The 22175-nt window shown below is 34.2% G+C and overlaps 3 protein-coding genes across 17 annotated transcripts; 2 read left to right on the top strand and 1 right to left on the bottom strand.

Moving 5' to 3' along the window:
• Window positions 1–277: 277 nt before the first annotated feature.
• Window positions 278–5633, top strand: LOC104241785 (uncharacterized). Its single transcript, XM_009796733.2, has 6 exons — window positions 278–664; window positions 1361–1596; window positions 1680–1938; window positions 4145–4324; window positions 4408–4563; window positions 4842–5633. The coding sequence occupies exons 1-6, from the start codon at window positions 635–637 to the stop codon at window positions 5007–5009; spliced, it is 1029 nt and encodes a 342-aa protein (XP_009795035.1). The 5' UTR covers window positions 278–634; the 3' UTR covers window positions 5010–5633.
• A 2742-nt stretch (window positions 5634–8375) lies between these two features.
• Window positions 8376–18471, bottom strand: LOC104241783 (small ribosomal subunit protein mL103 (rPPR7)-like). Of its 15 annotated transcripts, none has more exons than XM_070168151.1 (5): window positions 17146–18471; window positions 16420–16488; window positions 16284–16310; window positions 11037–11138; window positions 8376–9027 (listed from the first exon to the last, which is right to left on the bottom strand). In XM_070168151.1, the coding sequence occupies exons 1-2, from the start codon at window positions 18337–18339 to the stop codon at window positions 16453–16455; spliced, it is 1230 nt and encodes a 409-aa protein (XP_070024252.1). In that variant the 5' UTR covers window positions 18340–18471; the 3' UTR covers window positions 8376–9027; window positions 11037–11138; window positions 16284–16310; window positions 16420–16452. The 15 variants fall into 15 exon arrangements, with proteins under 15 accessions (XP_070024252.1, XP_070024249.1, XP_070024251.1 ...); XM_070168148.1 differs by having other exon boundaries at window positions 11037–11158; XM_070168150.1 differs by lacking the exon at window positions 16284–16310.
• LOC138885432 (precursor of CEP6-like) lies at window positions 14434–14808 on the top strand. Its single transcript, XM_070166380.1, has one exon. The coding sequence runs from the start codon at window positions 14434–14436 to the stop codon at window positions 14806–14808; it is 375 nt and encodes a 124-aa protein (XP_070022481.1).
• Window positions 18472–22175: the final 3704 nt, after the last annotated feature.

The following is a 22175-nucleotide window of genomic DNA, read 5'->3' on the forward strand; positions in this document are numbered from 1 at the left end:
TACAGTTACTTATGATTATTACTTTTTAAATAATGTAAGAATTATATACAATACATAAAAATTAAATTAAAAAAAATATATTGGCAAATACGTGGGGTAAAGTTGAAACAAGACAAAAGTCAAGTCAGAGGGTGGCATCAACCTAACCTGAGCATGCCAGAAATTTAGGTGTTTTTATTACGGTCTCTAAATAGTGTTTATGAATTGGATAGGGACAATGACAAAAAAGGAGAAACAAAAACTAAAACATAGGAGTAATAAACTAAATAGTAAAGTACTTACCATATTAGATGTAGGATGACAAGTAATATACCCAACCCAACACAACAAAGTTGGGGTCATTAGCACTCTATGAAATCAGAATTGAAAAAGACCAGCAAAAGAAGCAAGTAAACCAGCAAAAATAGACAAGTCTGGTTCTTGAAGCTAGAGCTTTAATGTCCTTTGTTTTGCACGAGCAACTTTGCTCAAACTCTCTGCCCGCTTTTCCATTACATAGAGCTGATAACACCAGGCATTTTGAAGGGGTCTTTAGCCTGCTGAGTATACTGTGAATGTAGAATACAAGATTTTGAGGTTTCTCTACAAAGACCCTTCTGATTTTTGTTCGGTTTATTGCAAGTAGAAGCTAATAATGGCTGAGGAAATTTGTTTCTTTACAAAGGTTTGTCTTTTTAGCTTTCTTTTCTTGTTCTTCCTTCTAATTCATGTGCCTATGTTAAGCAGAGATCCAGCTAAAAAATTTTACATTCTTGCTTAAGCTGGAACCCTACTTCAAACATATCTTGGGGTTATATTCCTCTAGCCAAATTCACTAATTATTTGTACAGTGGAAATTTTTTTTGCATTCTCTTCTATTTTTTCTTCCAATTTCTAATAAAAAGTTGTCAACTTTAGCAGATATGTTGAGCTTGCAAGCTGCAATGTAAATATAAATTCTACTTTTTCATTAATTTCAGAGGATGAGTCTATTTTTGGCCAGTTTCCACCGAATGTGAATTGTAGAATAATGTGTAATCGGTTGACATGTGTTTGATCTATCTTATCTTTACTCTTAATTTGTGCCGGTGGTAGTTGCTTTATGTCGAAGTACCTGCTGCTTTTCCGATAACTGTTACCAATATGGATAGTTTTATCTTCTTCTTTTTTTTTTAAAAAAAAAAAGTCACCTTTCTTAACAATTTGGTTCTATTTATCTTTTGTTCCTTATGTGAAACATTTACTTAAGCTTATTCTAATTAAACCTGAAAGAAACTTGTATCCTGCTTAGTCAAAATGATTGATTAGTAACTTCACGTTTTTCCTATCCACTTTCACATTGATCGTTTGCATTAACTACTGGCTTGTATTTGAATGACAGGATAGTATCATCATAAAACCTCCCAAGAAATCTCCAGCATTGCTAAGGATGGTTGTAGTAGTGTTCACACTGATTTTTGGTATTTATATATGTTCAATTTGTCTGAAACAAACTAGCACCGAGAAAACAAGTAAATACTTGAACATTGAAGTCATACAAAGGCCTTGCCATAACTATGACATTGATCGATCCCAAATGCCATACGTGCATTATCCCAAGCCGAAAACCTTTAGACGGTATGTACTTGAGAAATTTCGGATTAGTCTTAAGCTTCCGTCTTACACGAATTTGCCTATATTCATTTCATCTCTGTTGTCAGGGCTGAATGTGCCTGTAATCCTGTACGACTCTTTGCCATTCTCTCAATGCAGAGGTCTGGGAGTGGATGGTTCGAGACACTATTGAATAGTCATATGAATGTAAGCTCCAATGGTGAAATATTCTCTGTCAAAGATAGGAGAGAAAATGCTTCTTCAATCCTGAGGACATTGGAGACAGTTTACAATTTGGACTTCTTGACAAGTGCTTCCAAAAATCACTGCTCAGCTGCAGTTGGCTTCAAGTGGATGCTTAATCAGGTAATAATTTTTTGTTACCTTAAAAGGTTCTATGTATTGAACTTCTTAAGATTCACAGCGTATGAACTTTGTTAACAGCAGTACAGCTCCCAGTTGCCAAAGTAAATATTTTACTATTTGGCGCCTGATGGTCAGTTTGAAAGGGGAAAAGCTCTCTTTTACTTGATGCCTAGCATAGAAGGTTATGTACTTATCAGGAAAAATTAATAGTAAAAAGGGGGGTAGTTACTAGCGTTTGCACCCGTTATATTGGTGTATACCTTGCATTTCTCTTATTTCAAGCTGTTTAAAGCATTGGACAAAAGTACATTTATCTATTACAGCTTCTAGAATTAAGCTTGACAATTTTAGAGTACTTAAAATACAAACATCAGGAGAGTATGCCTTCTCTCGTGAAACTGGGAAAGCTTCACCAAGCTGTTAAGACTAATTGGTGATAAATGATGTGTACCTTTTTGTTAATTATTGATCTGAGATATGAAAAGGGCTATAAGCACATCTATTACTTCAAGTTGCTAATCAGAGATGGTTTTTTCACGTAGAACTGTTATTATGTTCTCCTTATCAAAAATAAAAATAAAAATAAATGTATAGAACTGTTCTTATCACTCACAAAGGTATTGGTTTTTTTTTTTTTAAATTATTATTTTCCTTGTAAACAAGAAGCATTATGTGTTTGCGTAAAACACAAGAATTCTGCAAGAAGGCTCTATTTCTTGTAATGGTCATAAAGAATTTGATCTAAATTTATCTCTCTCTCCTGATGATTTGTTTGAATCTTATAAATCTCTTCTTCCTACTGCTAGTTGTTTTTGTTGTCATTTTTTAATAGAAGAAAATATCACTATATATTTGGAGAAGCTTCTCTAGTTAATGAAAGAGACAGTTAAAGTCATCTTATATTGAAGGATATGACTAAAGGTAAAATATATTCGCAGGATATGATTCATCATTTTAGCATTTTGTATATGGAGAGAAGACGGTTGTAGATGCTCATTTGATGTGACCTCTTGAGAACTGTATCTTTGTATTGTTCATTGTTTAAATGGATTCTTATCTCCATGGTTCTTAAAAAAAAAGGTGCCATAGGATTCCGTCCGTTCTAATTGTATCAAAAGGTTTTTCCATCGTCCAATCACAATTTGTATTGTTAGAAATTCAGATATTCGACGAATATCATAGAAATATAATTTATGGTGAAGATCCATTTAGGATTAGTTTCTTCTCTGAGGAACTTGTAACCAGTGCCCTTTTTGTTCAACTTGATCGTGCATCAAAGTCAGGTTTAAACAGTGAGTTCAGATTGAACGAACCATGTTCAATTCTTCGGGGTTTAGTAGTTCAGCTGGTGAGAATGTGAGTACTCAACTCTGTGTGACACAAAAAGAAAGAGTATGCATGGCTGAAATGGTCTTTGCTTTTCTCCTTGAGCAATTCCTTTACATTTCGAAAAGAAGTACATTTGGATGTTCCTGCACCCAAGGCTGTAGCCTAGTGGTCAATGAAGTGGGTGGAGAACCATGAGGTTCAAACCCTAGCGGAAGACAAAAAATATTAGGTTATTTCTTCCCATCTGTCCAAGCCATGGACAGTACCTGGTACCTGGTACCTGTTGCTGGTGGGAGTTGGCAGGTATCCCGTGGAATTAGTCGAGGTGCGCGCAAGCTGGCCCTTACACCACGGTTATAAAAAAAAAAAGTACATCTGGATGTTCCTTTAGGTTGCCATATTTTTCTCTGAAAGAATATTACAATATGAGGCAAGCTGTGGGAGTTCTCAAATTTGTTGAAGATGTCATCTTGTTCTTCCAATGATATTAAGCTTTATACAATTTGAAACTGAATTTCGTGGTACATTCACAAGGTATGTTATAGGAATCCGAATCTTCATAAAAAAGTTAGGAAATTAGGCTTTTGGTAGCTAATAGCTAACAAGAGATCTTTGTTAAAGAGCAGAATGTCCTGCCTGCAGGATCAATTTTTGTGATTTTTATTTTTTATTTTTTATTTTTGTTGTTATTCCTTGTACTGTTTCTTACTTCATGTAAAGATACACTTAGTTTACCGTGAATGGATTAGGATATTATTTGTGATAAAATAAGCAAATGGTTTTTATGTCGCATCTTCAGCACATTAAAAGCAAGTTGTGTGAATAATGCTTCGGTGGGCTGCTAGAATTTTCTGATTCTTATATATGACCATTGCAGGGGCTGATACAACATCATAAGGAAATTGTTGAATATTTCAATGAAAAAGGTGTTTCTGCTATATTTCTCTTTAGAAGGAATCTACTGCGGCGTATGGTTTCAGTGCTTTCGAACTCCTATGATCGATATGCCAAACTCTTGAATGGAACACACAAGTCTCATGTGCACTCACCTGACGAGGTATCTTCTCGAACCCATCCCTCTTTATCAGTGCAGGCACATGGACATAATATACAATCTAATCACTTTGCTGATTTACCTAGGCTGGTACTCTTGCAAAGTATAAACCAGAAATCAACACAACATTGCTGATCACGGATTTAAAGAAAATGGAGGTAGCAGCCGGTGAGGCACTGGAATACTTCAACAGCACTCGGCATATGATTCTGTATTATGAAGATATTGTCAGAAATCGAGCTGTAGGAATCTTCTTTAAAATTCTTGAACTTATAATTACTTTTGTCCTGCAATACTTCCTTGGAGTTTCACTAAATACATACTCAAATTGCAAATTTAGTCGAGCTTCTTTAACTTTCCCTTTCCGAAAAAAGTAAAGGCGTTTTTATTTGATTTTTGTATCACCAACTTCCATAGCTTGCTATGCTGGAGAAACCAATAAGTTTTCCATCGTCTAACACAGTAATATTTTGCAATCTTGTTTCATCTATGTTGCTCATATTTCCTGCTTTTATTACAGAAATTGGTAGACGTTCTCAAGTTTCTAAGATTGCCTGAGATGGAATTAAGTAGCCGTCAAGTTAAGATACATAACGGGCCACTGAGGGAACATATCAAGAATTGGGATGATGTGAACAAGACCTTGAGTGGAACAGCCTACGAGAGATTCGTCCAAGCTGACTATTAATTTCTCACTTTCAGTCCCTAGGGCTTTGGTTCAGTGGTAAGAGCGTAGCACCTGATGTGTGGATTAGGCACACGTCACGAGTTGGATTGTGCTGCGAACTATTAAGCTTGGTATTTACATGGAGAAGAGTAGAGTGGCAAGCTCATCATAACTAACTGTCCATCTTGCTAGTCCTGGGGGATTTCTCCATCATCTAATAAAAAAGAAAAATATTCTCACTATCATTGATCGATGAAGGAGGTGTATATATCAACTGTTTTTCTTGCAAAAGCTGACTGGTATACTCTCAACTTGGAAAAGCTTCCTGTTGCATTCGACTCTGTAAATCAGTCGAAGCTCAGCACAGCGCCAAGTTTCACTCTCTCATGTATCTGTAGGTTTTTTCTATTTTATTCCACACTGAAGTGTATAGTGAAGTAAGTAGAGTTGGGCAGTGCCAAAGGCGATCTGCAGGAAAGATTTTTCTCTCCTTGTTTTCCCCTTTTGTTCCTTTATTGTTGCCTTTATCTGTAATTTAACAAAGAAACGACTTGAATTGCGAAAGTAGATGCATTGTAGGGAGGTTAAATTCTACCTGTTAAACTTGTAAGGATTCTGGTTGGTCCTAGCAGCAATTTTTGGAACACTTGTGTGTTTGAAAAATCTTCATTTCTTTCATGTGCCTCCTGGTTACTGCATAGCTGGACGGAACTACACTTGGGGGTCGTTTGGTTGCCGATTAGAATGATGCAGGTATTAGTTATACATGTACTATTAGTTATGCAGGTATTAGTTACGCATGGATTATTTTGTTTGAATATTTGGTTTGTTGTATTAGAAATTGATATACATTATATAAATTTTAAAGTAAAATACTTATTTACTGATTTTCTCTCTAATAGATTGAGAAGAGGAAGAGCCTAGCAGTTCTCCAAAGGGTTTGATAAGCCTTTGTGTAAAATGATCGGGGTAAATTTGACATTTCAATATTTTATCCATGTATTACTAATACATGTAGTATTAGTTATTCCATCTTCTACCCTGCATAAATAATACATAGATTAACTCATAACGTATACATGTATTGTTTATGTAGAATTGTAAAATGGTAACCAAACATGGTCTTAGTTATGCTGAATTTTGTACAAAATAACTAATGGCTACCAAACATTGCATAAGTTATATTGCCCCCACTACATGGATAACCTTTCCCCTAACCAGCTACCAAACGACCACTTAGCGTTGTTTTCAGATGTCAAGAAAGATTTTAAACTTACTTATTTTTGTAGTAGTTTCTAAAAAGAAGATGTCATTTTCCTTCAAATTTATTTAAAACTTTTGGAAGACTTGATTGATCTGAAAGACAGTTTTCAAAATTTTCGAATTGTGAAAATTTTGCTGTTAACCATTTTAACAAACGCCGGGTTGAGAACCTCCAGGATGTTGCTACTAACGATTTTAACAGATGGAAGCAAAGAGGGCTAGTTTTTACAGCAAGTCAGACTAATATAATACTATCATTTACGTGCAATCGTGGAAATGCTAACTAAGGATTTGCAAATCAAATATATACGCACTAAACTATTTTTATACTTTGTAAAACAAAAAATATATACTACTATCATTTTATAAAACACATAATCAATGATGTGGCTAAGGAGGGATATAAAACAGTACAAAAAACGTTGATACTAATTCTAAAAAACTGGTCGTTTTCCTACCTCACAAAGGTTGGGCAATGTTCAACAATAGGAAGAGATTCAATTCGAGTCAATTACCATTTTCATATCAAGGGAATCTTACATAAATGTCCCAAATAACTTACCAACCTCTAGTCATTAATCATATATTTATCAAACTTAGCCAAGCACATATAAAAATTAAAAACCCAAATAATTAAGATTCTTTCTCTCCAAGAATCACATGTAAAGATCTCCTTCCATATTTTTAAGTGTGATCATCAACATTAGATGCAAGACGGAAAGACAATTTCATAGATAAGGTAGCAAACAAGGTGACGAAATACAAAGAAATATATATACAAAATTTCAAAAATCTAAGCAAAAAATGACTTTTTCAATGGGTATGGTTGAAGTTTATTGAAAACATATCGATGAGCCAATATACAAACTTTCAGGAAGATGGGAGGTGATTTGATATCAAATTCGTAGTTAAAATCGAGTCAAAAAAAAATTGCGACACATGTATCAAATATGCATAACACACGCATGGATATATATGTGATACACATTTGATACAATATGATACATATGTGATACACAAATAATACACAGTGTGATACACATCATTTTTTTTCATATTTCATCTTCTAGTTCGAATTTTCAATTCAAACCACCTCAAAACTCCGTCAATCATCCCGAAACTGAGATTCAAACTCCTTAAGATACCCAATCTATTCTAATAACACCTATTAAAAGAAAGCAAAAATTTGACTTTTTTTTTGGTACAAATAGCTAATTGGCTAATATTGATAACATTTGAATAATATTGGTAATATTTAATGAATTGGTCAATTTTCGTAATAAGCTACTTATAAATTGACATAGCTGGTAGTTCCCCTTTCATCAATAGGACCATCAACTATGTGAACGGAAAAGAACGAACGACGAGAAAATCAGTGGGATTGGCGGGGGAGGAGGTTGGCGTACAGTTTTTCAGTGTGATTCTGGGCCAAAGTTGTACGTAGCCCAACCAGTTATCTTTCTTGGCCCAATAAAGGTTTCTAGTTGGAGTAAGGGAAATTGATCCCCTAATGTATGCAACTATATTCATCTTGACTGATTGAACTTTGCACAATTTACTACCACCAAAATCTTCAAGCTCAAATGAACTCTTTCACCTTAATCAATTTCAGCCACTAGCAAATAGAGCTAAATTGTAATATACAGTAGGTAGGCCACAAAGTGCAGAGAATATTATCAGATTGATTCTCCAGTTGGAAAGTGAGCATGCTTGACTGAAAATATAAAGTACTAACAAAAGAGGGAAACCAGTGGAGCATATATGAATAATAAATAATCTATACTATATTAGGCCAACATTTTGATATACCGTGACGGGTGGGCTCTCAGAAGTCTAATTAGCCCACTAACTTATGTCCTTTAATATATGACATGAAGTTTTTCAACTTTCTCCAAATGTTGTGAAATTGAATCTTCTGCAAAAAAGTTATCTTAGCAAAGAGGGCAGCAAAGAAGGGATATAAAATCTTGCATGGTTGGCTGATTGGCTTAAAAAACAGAGAAAAAGACTCATTCAGAGGCAATGCAGTATAGGTTTAATGGGTTCAATTGACCTCGTCATATTTTAGGCGAAGTGTGTGTCTATGTACACAATTTATATATATGATAATTATTTAAAAAAATATTAAATTATGAACCCATAATTTCAAAATTATCATGGATTCAGTGGTAGGTACGAAGGCTTAATCCATTAAGTCCAAATCCTGGATCTGCCACTGCTGTCATTATGACTTCTACCACACATTCCATACATATTTTGCAAATAAAATGAAAAAAGTTACTCCAACACATCTCTGTCCTCTTGTGTAATGCATGTGAGAATCTCCAACTAGTAAGGACCCAATAGCCCTCATGTTGCTTGCTTTCCATCTATAAATAGCTACAGAGAATGAGTTTAAGCATACAAATAGCATCAATTGCATTCTGATCTATTATCACTCTCTTCATGGCTCAAATCAAATTGATCCTTGCTAACCTTTTCCTCTCCATGATCTTATTCCCTTACATTATTCAATCTATTGAGGGAAGATACTTGAAGTTTGAGAATGCAAATGACCCCTCTAAACCCTATGTTCACACAGTAGCATTAACCAAAAGAGAAACTGAAAAGATGAAACAGTACAATGGAAACATGCAAGTTTATGCAACAGAGAAGGCACTAATTGACAATATGGCCACACCTGCAACCCCGCTAGCACCAACACCGCCAAGTCCGGTTCAGATAGTGTCTCAGCCCCCTCCCCCTGGTCATGCCGATGGCTTCACTCCTTCGGGACCTGGTCATAGCCCTGGGATTGGTCATTCTCTTAAAGGGAACTAAGAGCTGTAGCTACATGCATCAATTGTTATGCTAGATATAGGTTTTCATGTCTATGTATAAATGTAATTCATATTACATCATGACATTAAATCTTGGCATTCTAATTATATCAGCAGATTACCTATTTAAGTCTCATAACAGAAAAATGTTCAGAGGACTATGTTTATAGTTTTCTGCATGAAGTACACAAACATACATTTTAACTTTCTCATAAGTGCTCATATCACAGTTCCAAACTTGCATTAGTAAACAGTCACTAGACATTAAACTTGACCAAGATCCTGGCAAGTTCTTCAAGGAAAAACAGGCTTTCTGTTTTGGGAATTAAGATTTTATTTACATTAACGGCATTTTAATACGATTGCATGAAAGTATGATTAGTTACATCTCACTATATCAACTCCTGATGAAATTCTTTACCTCGTAAAGTTAAGTTGTCCACCATTCTTCTATTAAGTTGGTCTAAATCAATTTATACACTAACAATAATCAAAATAAAAATATCGGTCTTAGTTCATAATCTTCAAAAATTCAAGTTAATAACATGCGGTCTTACTTATTGCAGTGACAAATTCTGTAACCTACTATGAGCAAAGAGAACAGTGAAATTGCATGAAGTGCATAGAACTATATTTAATTGGTGATCGAAAATGTCTAATACTTATACAGAGATGAAGAGGTCTACCAAAATATTAACATTATGCGAACACATTGTCTTTAGATTATAAAATCTCATTTCATTGTAAGAAATAAGTTCCTCCCCTTAAACTTAATTCTATGACAAAATGCTAAATTAGGAAAAGAACCCACTGCAGGCTTAGGTTACTGCAGACATCTTTTAGTATTTCTTTACATAATGTTAGCACATTAACAGTATATTATGAACTGCTGATAGTCGAGAATTTTTTTCTTTGCCAGCACTCTCACAGTTACACTCTTACACTGATTCATGACACTGCCTTCATGCTCTCCTCATTCTTTTTCTTCCTTGACTTCTAAATTGTCCAGTCAAGATTTTACATATCCAGAAGATGAAAGTAGCAGAAATGAGGATGTTGAGATGGATGTGCGAGCACATTCGGATGGATAAGATTAGGAATGAGGTCATTCGGGAGAGGGTGGGCGTGGCTCCCGTGGATGACAAGATGCGTGAAGCGAGGCTTAGGTGGTTCGGGCAGGTGCGGAGGAGGAGCTCAGATGCTCTGGTCAGGAGGTGTGAGCGTTTGGTTCTGGCTGTTACGAGAAGAGGTAGAGGGCGGCCTAAGAAGTACTGGGGCGAGGTGATCAGGCAGGACATGGCGCATCTCCAAATTTCCGAGGACATGGCCTTTGATAGGAATGTGTGGAGGTCGAGCATTAGGGTTGTAGGCTAGAGGGTAGTCGAGCGTTTCTCCTAGCTGCACCGGCTAGTCTGATAGTGTTTTGTCTAGGACTGCTAGCGATTTTTGTTGTGTTTTATAATTTTTATTTTATTAGGCTGATAGCGATTTTTATTTTTGTTGTATTTTACATTTTCGCCTTTCTATTTATTTGTTATATTTTATGATGTTGATACTATTTTTCTGGTTTCTATTGTGGTTATGGATCTATTGTCTCTGAGCCGAGGGTCTCCCGGAAACAGCCTCTCTATCCCGTCGGGATAGGGGTAAGGTCTGCGTACATCCTATCCTCCCCAGACCCCACTAGTAGGATTCTACTGGGTGGTTGTTGTTATTGTTGTTGACTTCTAAATTGGACAGTCTAAATTCCCTTCCAAAACTTTCCTTTTGTTCCTCTTTTTTCCCCTTCTTCTAACTGTATTTTTATCCCTTAATTAAACCGTGGTCGCATCGCGTTCAATTTGTTTCATTGATGATCTTTGTCAGTGTAAATACCATGATCAACATGTTATCATTCTACATTAAGATATAAAACCTTGTCAGTGCAAATACCATGTCTCTAAGGCTAGAAGAGTAAAGCAATTACCCAAAGATGTGGGAAAAGAATCTCTTGGTAAATGTCTGCATAGTTGTCAAAATCTGCACTCTCTCCAAAATTCCAACATGTGCCTTGGTAGTTGGCGCATCTCTGAATATTCAACAAAAAAACTGCAAGGCGTAATTAACCATCTAAATTGAGAATAGGAAAAAGGAGGAAAGATGAATTATAATGGTAAAAACAACTACTATATTAAAAAATCTATAAACCTTTTTGGTTCAAAAGACATGCAAAAGATCCTTTATACCGTCTTTTTTAGGTGATTTATACTATAAGAACCATTTGAGCTACCACCAGCACTCATGAATCACAGTCTAGCAAAAGCTGAAACAAAATGCTCTTTGTTTTCTAGTAGTAATATAGTCTATCATTTATGTCTTCTGCAATTTGGTGGGCCAACACTAAAGAGAGGCTTCCAGGACTCGAGGAGCCAACTTAAGATGCCCTTATTGAAAGAATCCCCTTTCCCAATTTCAGTTTATAGAGAGAATGAGGAAATGGACAGTCAATGAATTGCATATCCCACTTCCAAGGTATCATTTGGTTTATTTTGACTTACTTGAAACAAGTAGTAATAACCTATTTGAGACAAAGAAGAGTGCTAGGGCCCTCACAAGTAGGTGGCTTCTGTAGTTACCAAATTAATTTTAGTATTCACCAGACAAAATATTCTTCACCCCCCCCCACCCCCCGGGGAAAAAGTATGAGATGATAACCCAAAACGAGAAAGAAAAAACACTATCAAAGACAAAAAGAAAGGAGGTGGTACTTAGTGAAAAGAGAAATATGGGGTAAAGAAAAAAGAGGAGCTTGGCTACTTGAGCATGAAAAAACCCATCATGATTCATGGAACCCTGGCCGTCATTGAAGTTCAGGAAGAACCACGAAAATTTGCTGCAAAATTGAATTATCTAGCAGAAGCAAGAGTAATAACTTTATTTTTATTTTATTTCATATAATATTGGACTAAGATGAGCTAAATAGAGCTAAGGATATCAAGGAAGAACATAATCACAGCCATATCTATTATCCCTTAATTTCCTCCAAACTCTATATCAAATCTCCAGTCCATATGACAAATGAAAGACGCAGAAAAGAATAGAATGTGACCTGTTGAATTAGAATCTCATATTGGACATCTTCTCCACTAGAAGGTCAACAACATAAATCCACAATATAACTGATCCTCATTAGGGAAAATAAATTAACCAGCGACATCAGCATAAAGCTAAAACAGTTCTCTTAAAACAAATAAAACTAATAGTATAGTACTAGAAAGTAAAAGTATCAGAGATGTCACATCAATTTGAAAATTCCTAAAAAAGATAAGTGATCATGACAGTTGAATTTATTAATACTATGGACAAGAAAAGGAAGAGTCAAAGTGTGGAAGATATAAATGAAAAGGACCACAACAAATTAAAATCTAGACTAATGATCACTTAGTTTCAGTCAACTATCCATAGCTTATTTAAGCCATCCATTAGCAATCAACTTTTTTGGTTAGTGGTTGGTGCTCTTTTAAGCAGAAATCATATTTCCAAGGCACCCGTGCGTGCGGCGCATCTTGGTGCTTTTACTTTTCAACAGAATATTATTTGATCCCAGGAAAACATAGAGCTCCAATTTCATACTAATGCAAAGAGAAAATGAATAGGAGTAGCCAACAAATGAGAAGCAACTAGCAATTAATGAACATTATAAGGGAAGTCCCAAGATTCAAAAGGAAAATATAATTGTATTTAACAGCAATGTGAAGAATATCTTTTTCAAATGCATATATAGTTATGATTGAGCATAAATAAGTATGCAGCAAGCAATAGAAGAAATACTCTACATTTCATAAGTTCTCTTCTCCAGCCGAATTTGATACAAAAGGACTAAAATAAGAATGAGCTCAAAACATAGAGAGAAAAGGAGCAGAAAAGGCTTTTTAATTTTCTGGAAAGCTACTTTTAGCAGATTATAACAAAACGGCCTTAGCCGCCCTTCACAGGTTTTTGATACAGCTGAAATAGGAATGATCATGGTTACCTAAGATTTGGAATCTTAACCTTTCAACAGCTAACTAATCATGAAGTACTCTCTCAAAAGCATAAGTGTACCATAAACAAATTAAAATGAACTAGAATAAGATGGGTTTCACTTAAATTTGTGTACTGAAAAGCGTCAGAACTTGCATATAAACCACCCAGATAAAAAAATTAAGCACAGACAAGTGGGAAGTACTAAAGAATCCAATCTTTCAAGTTTAAATTTCGGTGGTGGGACGGCCGGCTGAACATAATTCTGTTATTATAAGCCTAAAATCTGAAGATCTTTAGCTATCTTTGCTATTTAGAAACAATAAAGCTGCATGCACAAAAAGAGAGGCTACTGTACATCCAACTATCAGCCTTACTACAAGTCTAAACACTTTACAATGCAATAAATACTTGTCAGCCAAACGACCGCATGACTCAAGCAGGTCAAAGCATTATATTTTTAGTGTAAGTTGGATGCACCAACATCATGTAGATTTTTTACACCATAATTTAATGTTGACTTACGAGTTATGACCAGAGACGATTCTGAATATAAACTTAATGAATTCATTTTATAAGTTCTTACTTCTTACCATTGAACTTATTGCACTTTTGAAATATAATTATAGGTTCACAATTAATAGTTATTAAAACTTTAGTAATAACTTTTCACATATATTTACACCCCATGTTAAGAATATTGGGTAATTTAGATCCAGTAAACTAAGCTGCTTATCCTTCTTCCTACAACAAATATCTCTTCATAGCAACTATAATAACCTGAAAAATAGAGTAAATCTACTATCGCCTGATAGTATATTATATTTTACTATGTTGTAAAAAAAAATTGCTATCAAATAACTTAAATCCTATTTTTGAAAAATATATGTATATCAGCAACTCAAGTTGTAAAGAGGACAAAGAAATGAAAGAAGCACTGATGGACCATAAAAGAACTAGGAAAGAAGTAACAACGAAATACAGTGCTAAAGATCAGTGACGACCCATTTACAAAGCAAGTTAAAAGCATTCCAAACTTATTGAAGGACCATGAACCATCCAAATTGTTCCTACAAGAGGACAATTTTAAATTTTAGAAAAAGTACAGAGTAATAAAATATTGATGACCTTACATGCATAGGAAAGTTCTCGTTCCTATATATACACAGGTACCACAACAACAGAAAACATTCTTCACCCAAAGACCAAGTTAGATATCATCTCCATAGAACACTTGAAACCCCATTACTTTTCTCTCCTGTGGTGTCTAGTTCTCTTTGCTTCTTTCACAAGCAAAAAAATTAAGCATTCAAAGAGCTATTTCACCTTTAAGTACCTCTACAGAAATTGCCTCTCTAGTTATGGCATGTATCAAACATATCTGTGTATTTAGTTTCCTTCTTGCAGTAGTTGCTTTCCACCTCGTTCTAATGACTGAGGGAAGACAACTGAAAGCATTGAAGAAACACGAGTTTCACTCTGCTGATAACACGATGGAAAAAGAAACTCTTGGGAGGCAAAGTTTTACTGGTGATACTTCACCAGTTATGGGAAAAATCAACTACACACCAACAGGAACAGGAAATAGTCCAGGTATTGGACATTCTTCTTCAGGACCAAAAGCAAATTATCAACCAAAGCACACTGTTGAAGGAAGCGTAAACGATCTCAAAGCAGGACACAGTCCGGGTATTGGTCATGCTTCTCAGAATAAAAATATTGGCCCAAATGTTTAGACATGTTGATATGTACATAAGATTTGCACTCTTATGTGTAATTAGTAGTAGTAGTAGTAGTAGTATAAATTCAATTGTTCGCCACAGGTTGAAATATAAGCCTGGAAGTTGTATTTTCAATAGTATCGTACATGTATATCCGAACATCTAGATTTCATTTTAGAGATGCTAAATAAATTGAAGTTATTGCACCTTAAGCAATTATTCGTGCTCTTGATCCTTCCTCCTTCTATCCCATATAACATTACTTGAAATTAAAAGATATGAGGGGCTAAACACCTCTACGCATGTTAAAGCCCATTGTGCATGCAGGTGAACAATGGGAAGAGATGAAAACTATATATGAAGTTCAGCTATCCAGGTCTATACCAGAAGGTGCTTGCTAATATATTACTACAAAGAAAGGACCATAATGTGCGCCGACTTTATTGCGACATTTATTTTTAAGAAAATCTCATCTTTGTACAATAATCAAGAGGTGCTTTTGTGTCTTATGAAATCTATGATCTTAGAAAGCATCACAGAATACAGTATAAGTTAACAAAGATGTTCAATTACACACAAGGCAGGGCATTTGGAGCATGGACAACATAACAAAGAATAGGAACGGGTCTAGATCTGATACCATATAAAAAAATGAAGTTTGCGACTAACTTTACCGCAAAAGTTAACTCATGAAGTGAAGATTACCCAAAACCATATGAGACAGCAGTTCATTCACTCAACCATGTGAAATATTCTACACCTTTTACAACATGGAAAACTTAACACACACCCTAAAACTTAGCTCTGTTATTTGGCTATCGTTCCGAAAGAATTTAGATCACTTAAAACCCAGCTATAGTTCAAGTTCTAAAGTACAAAGAGATGGATATCTCAAGTATCCTCCATAAATTTACTCCATCCTGTATCATTCCACGTACATAGGAAATACAATTGATCACAGTAGTGTATTAGGTACATGATGAGATGCTTTAACTGTAAAGCGACTATCACGGCCCCAGATAGCATGATTTGAAAAGGTAGCACTTTCCAATCTGGTGGTAAATTGTTGATGATTCTCATATGAACCCACTAAAATATGACTAAATATTTAATTAGTACTATACATAGACAATAGAAACGAACAAGTGGAGTTGACAGTGACAGCTGAGCAACGAGGTTTCCGAATGGGGCAACGCACAACCTTAACCTTTGGTTTGAAAATGTTATTATATCAGTCAGGCCAACTAAAAGAGGAAGGAGAAAAAAGAAAAAAAGGCAAACTCCATGTGTAGGGACTAGGGAAGAGCCAATTAAGCACTTTTCAATTGCAAATTGCAGAGAAGAAATATGATTAAAATAATGTAAAGGCACATGCGACCCACCGTGAATCCCTACTTTTTGTTCAATAAATTAAGTACTAAACAAAAAATGCTGCACCATGATAAAAATAAAAACTGATCTTTGATGCGCAAAACCCAAAGAAATTTGACCTTATTATGACCATAATCGGCATAAGCCTGTAAATCATCAAAGGCGTGATCAATTAGTGACAGCCGAAAAAAAAAATTATAAGCATTGAAAGGGATGGCGAGAGATAAACTATGAGAGCGTAGATGCGCGACTTACCAGCTAGTTCTTTTCCCCTTTCAAATTTGTCAGTTATATGAAAGGAATTCGCCATCGGGCATCCTTTATCTGTCAAATAATGAGAAAAGGGATTACATTTCGTTATATCTAATTCCATACTAATTACTTGCCAATCAAACCATTCAAAATTGTATAATAACGTCCAATTATATCTAGATCAAATATTATTTCCTCCATCCCAATAAAAGTGTCGTTTTTTTCTTTTCAAGAATCAATTTAGATAATTTTCAAAGAGCAACTCAATATTTTAAAATTAACTAGTAGAGGAAGAACCTAACACTAAACCATCATTATTTGTCAAAGTTGTGGCAACATATTTGATTAATCGCATTACAAAAGAGAGATCAAAACGTTCATATTAACCACCCAGTTACTGTTATGATTACAGCGTCTGAGAAAGATATCTGAGAGAGACTGAGAGGAACAAAGCAATGGATTAACAGGACATTCAACTCATAGAATTCACCATTTGCAGATCCTCCAAAAGTAGGCTTACAATCTTCATGTACAGCTCTTCATCAACTTTATAAAGGTCATAAAAAATGGTAGAACCCAATTATCAAGTGTGAGCTCACATCTTTATGAAAAACAAGAGAAATTTAACGATCAAAAAGCCCTCATAAATTATGGAAATGTATGAAACACATCCAGCAAACAAAATCATCCATCACCATCCAACTACTGAGCCTAACAAGTATGATTGACCTTCTTATCACCGGCTTCTAGTTTAGCCAGACCAAGCTCCTCCTCTAGCTTGGTCCAAGCTTTTACCAAGTTAGGAGGGAACTTCTTCTTCACTGTCCTGCCCATCCCTTTTGCATCTTTCAACTTTGATCTCTGCACCAATCCTTCCACCAAATACTTTAGTGTACTGAAATCCGGAATCTTGTGAACTCTCACACTCTCCTTGAAAACTTTATACCCTGTCTCAAACCGTCCCTTCTTACACAAGTAAAAGATCAAAGTCCTAAACGTTGCAGCGTTTGGATTGCACCCCTTTGACCCCAAATCCTCATAAACCTTCTGCGCCTCATCCATCAAGCCATTCTTACAATAACAAGTCATCAAGTAATTGTAGCTAATCGTGTCGGGTTTTAACCCTGCATCACTCATTTCCTCAATTAAGGCTTTCACGCCCTCCGGATCACCACCCTGAATGTTCATAATCTTTACATTGTATGCACCAACATCTGGTCCATGCCCTCTGATCACCATCTCATTCCAAACTCTTTTGGCCTCATCGATCTTCCCCTTCTTATAAAACGAGTGCAGTATAGTAGTGAAAGTAACAGTAGTAATCTCCACGTCTTTCTCTTCCATCTCCTTAAGCCTTTCCATTGCCATTTCTGGCGATCCATTTTCACAATATGACCTAATTAATATACCATATGAGACTTTTTCAGGTAAAAATCCATACTTCACAGGAATTTCATCAAACAGGTGGGGGACACGATCATATTGTTTCGAGTGCACGCAAGCTGATAAAAGCACATTGAAAGAAATTGTTGATCTGGGGGTGCCTAAATCATCCATCTCATGATAAATATTGAGCGCGTGATCGAACATTCCGGCGACTCCATAAGAACGAATTATGGATGAAAGAAAAGGCTCTTGAGTAATTTGTGAGCTATTCTTGTGAGAGTCGAGGAAACTTTCAATGTCGGAAAAACGATGGGATTTAGCGAGGCGCTTGACTGTGTATTCCTGAGCATAGCGGGAGGACAAAGGGGAAATGTAACGGTCGGAAACGGAGGAGTAAATCTCTAGGGCTTTGTCTGGGTCGTGCTCGGCTTTGAGCTTTGATTTTGCTTTGGAGATAGAGATGGTGGCGCTGGAAGCTGACAAAGCAGCCGCGGTTGAGAGGTGGCGCGCGTGGCGCAAGGCGGCGGAAGAAGACATTTGTTCTGGGCTTTAGCAGGGTCGGGGATGAGCTTTGATGTGCAGCTCAAGGGTGAAAATGGAGTAGGGTTTAAGGAGGCGTTCAAAGGTTTGACTCCAGCTTCATGCTGTCGCTTAGAAATTGTAATAGAAAAGTATTTGAGAATTCATTTTCCAAAAGTTTAATTTCCTACTTACTATTTTATTTTATTTTTGCTCTTCTTCTCACTTTAAGCAAATGCACAGTTTGTTTGTTTTTTTTTTAAATACAATTTTAGTGTAGAAATTAGTTGTGCCGATGATCATATAGAATAGGCTTTTTTTTTGTTTAATATTTTTATGTAAATGAATGAAGCTATCCTGCTCCTTGAACTCTATTCGTACAGTTTTTCTGGCTTCTCTCTTTCAAGAAGTTAGAATTGTGAATTGTTCTCCATAAGGTAATACAAAAATTGAGTATTAAGGGGTTGTTTGTTTGGAAATAAATTATTTCTTTTTTAATTATTTCGGGATTAGTTATTTTGAGATTAGTTATCCCACCCTTCTACGGGTATAAAAAAATACTACAATTCCGGGATAACTAATTTCCGGATTAGTTATACCACGATTTTATCTTAACCAAATATAGGATAAACTCATCTCAAATTTAATCTCGGAATTAATATTTAGTTATCTCTCGTACCAAACGAGCCCTAAGTTTGTTTCAATAAGAAAAACTAATTGTGATGGTAATTGTTAGCTAAATTGCACAATGACATTTAATTAGCAGTTTTGACGCTCAAGTTAGTATACACGAGTAGAGGATGTGTTTGTTGCACCATCACTTGTACCGTAGCAAATAATGTGTAGGTTATATTAAATGATTGAAAACTTGGATAACGTTGTGCCAGTGCTACAGAAGAATAATAATATATAAAGATGTAACGCTCTTTGTATATACTCGCGAAGATAATTATTATATTATTTTTGAAATATCAAAGTCTGGTCCCTCAAAATATAAGGCAATAACTATATATAATAAATTAGCTTTAGTGTACATGCATTGCACGTGTTTATAACGTCAATAATATAAATTTATGAATAAATTTTATTTTTATCATATAACTAAATTCCTGAAATCCTATGCTATGACATTATTACAGAATAAAAATATGGCTAGTAGATAATTATTATCTGTTAGTATTGTGTTTAAATGATTAAAATAGTATTTGAGGTAAAACATAGATCAAGTGAAAAACTATAAACTAAATATTAAATGTTGTGTCATCATAAGTTGCTCCTTATTTAAAATAAAATTGCACTTGGACAAGAATAATTAAAGCTTATACTAATTAGAAAATGTTATTCCATTAGTTCGTTTCTGTTTTAATACTTTTTTATATATAATTTATGGGTCTTCATTGTTATGATTGTTCGCTTCTATAACTTCATGTTTAATTTTCATTTCATTAACTTTTACGATTTTGTATAACTCCTCTGCCATTAAACTTTTCCCAATCTAGTGGTTTCCATTTATGTATTAAATGAAAAAAGAAACGTGAGTTCTTTATCCACACTAAATACCAATTAATGGTAAACAATATATTCTTCTTTCTAAATTGAAAAATAATTTATTAGCAAAAAGTAAGAATTATATATTAACTGTGTTGTAAAAATTTAATGAAAATATGACATAACTATTGAGATTAATTTTTATGTACGTTGTATTATCGCAAGCAAGCATCTTATAACTTTGAAAATACTATTCTTATGTTCTTAATCTTTGACATCAGTTGATTTTATTTTTATTTTTATTTTTATAATTGTATCATATCATAATGATAAAACTAATGAATAATATATATTTTTAAACTCAAAACTTTGTTTTGTGGGTGATTTACGTGGTTAGAAACTAATTGTAATAGCAGTAATACTCCATACACTATATGCCAAAATAATAAAATTCATTTAAGCTATATATATATATTATATATATTATAAAAGTGGGAAGCTCTTAATTAAAAAGTTAAATTACCGAAATACCCTTCTAAATAATTTAAATACTTTATTTTTACCAATTTTCTTAAATAAATACCAAATTTATTTGAATGGATGTGATCCATTACATTAGTAAAAATGATAGACTCTTCACAATCTTTAAACCTAAAAGCAGACGTATTTGGTGGGCATATCAATTGAAATTATAAATAAGAAAATTACCTTAAAGAAAAATTTTTAGAAATGCATTTGAGATTAAAAAAGAAAAAAGTTCATGGTTTGGGTTCACATCTATATCTGTGATACGGGTCCTTCTTAGCAGATAAGTTTCAATGGACTTTTTCCATCCTTTTATGTTCCTTGAATATTGGTTTATGATTTGTATGATTATAATTGGCTTGCTTCATATCAATACTATATTTTGATTCATGATTTTATGCAACTAAACTAATACTTACTATAATATAATGTGTATGTCGATTACCATTAATTCATGAAAATTAGTCAAAGCCAATAACTATTCACGTTGGCTAATTTACTTTGTTTTAAAAAGATACTGACAATTAACCTAGCATATTAAAGTTACAAAGTTGTTTAGTAACTTTATTGTTGTCATAGGTTTATATATACACGTGATATAACTTTGTATTTATTGTGAGTCCAATTTTTAATGTATGTGTTACGAAAATTATGTATATTGGAGTTGTTTAAGTGACATTATGTATATTATTATAAAAGTGAAAATCTCAAAATTAAAAAGTTGAATATCAAAATATCCTTCTAATAAATATATGTAGAAATATCATTTAATTACTAAAATATTATACTAAAAATAATAATTAACGTGAAAGAAGGCAACCAATTAGACATGTCTATTTCCAAAAGTTGTGATGCTCCAGTTGATAAATAACCTTTTGAAACTCAGTTTAACTTATTGGCTGTTTTAAATTCTAAATGCCGCACCTATTTAAAGACTTACTGTTTTGTTGCAGCAAATGCACACAAATGAGTCATTTTTCCTAATAATCGGCCAATTCTTCTCATTAACCAACGTTCAGGAATATTGACATTCATTTTTCCTAGGTTTTGTACTCCAATAGTAAAATAAAAAAAAAATGATGAAAAATATTCATTATATTCGTAGGAATAGTCTTATTTGTTTCCATTGGGTTAAATTCTTGTAGTAAAAAAATATCAAAGAATGCAACTTCGACCTCTTTAGTAGCCATTATATTCTGGCGCATAAAATACTACTGGCAACTTCCTAAAACCCCATTGCCTAACATCGATTTCGTAATTCCATCAAATCTCTTACAATTATTTCATTATTAAAAAAAATGGTTGCAAAATTTGGCTCTTTTAGATTCTTTTTCAATATTTATAGAACAATAATAGTAATTATTTTGATTAAAAAGTGTGTTGTTTGTTTTGCAAGTTATACCAACATGTCCCTGATAGAGTAATTGTAGGAGTAATCGGCCAATTGAGAAGGAAAAAGAAAAAAAATGATGAAAAATAAGTTTTCAACACTGACATCACATTGGCGAAAGGGAGATTCATGAAAGAAAACAAGTCCAGAATGTTGTATATCCGCCGTTGATGGATCCCAATTTGAAGTTCATAAATTTTTTGTTTCTCCATTTGTTTCTTATTTTGGCTTTTTTCAAAATTAGCACATGAATTATCAATATTATAAGATTATATATATTCATTCAGATGGCTTATTATTTTGGCATAATTCTGTGTGTACATATATATATAACAGTGTGCACTCGCAAGATCATTCAGTGAAAGGGACTACAATAATATTAAAATTTGTCCAAATTTTGAGAATATCTCTGGTTCATGGAACTCTATGGAACACGAGAGAATAACATGAA

The sequence above is a fragment of the Nicotiana sylvestris genome, chromosome 2 (genome assembly GCF_000393655.2).
Source record: "Nicotiana sylvestris chromosome 2, ASM39365v2, whole genome shotgun sequence".
Classification (NCBI taxonomy): domain Eukaryota; kingdom Viridiplantae; phylum Streptophyta; class Magnoliopsida; order Solanales; family Solanaceae; genus Nicotiana; species Nicotiana sylvestris.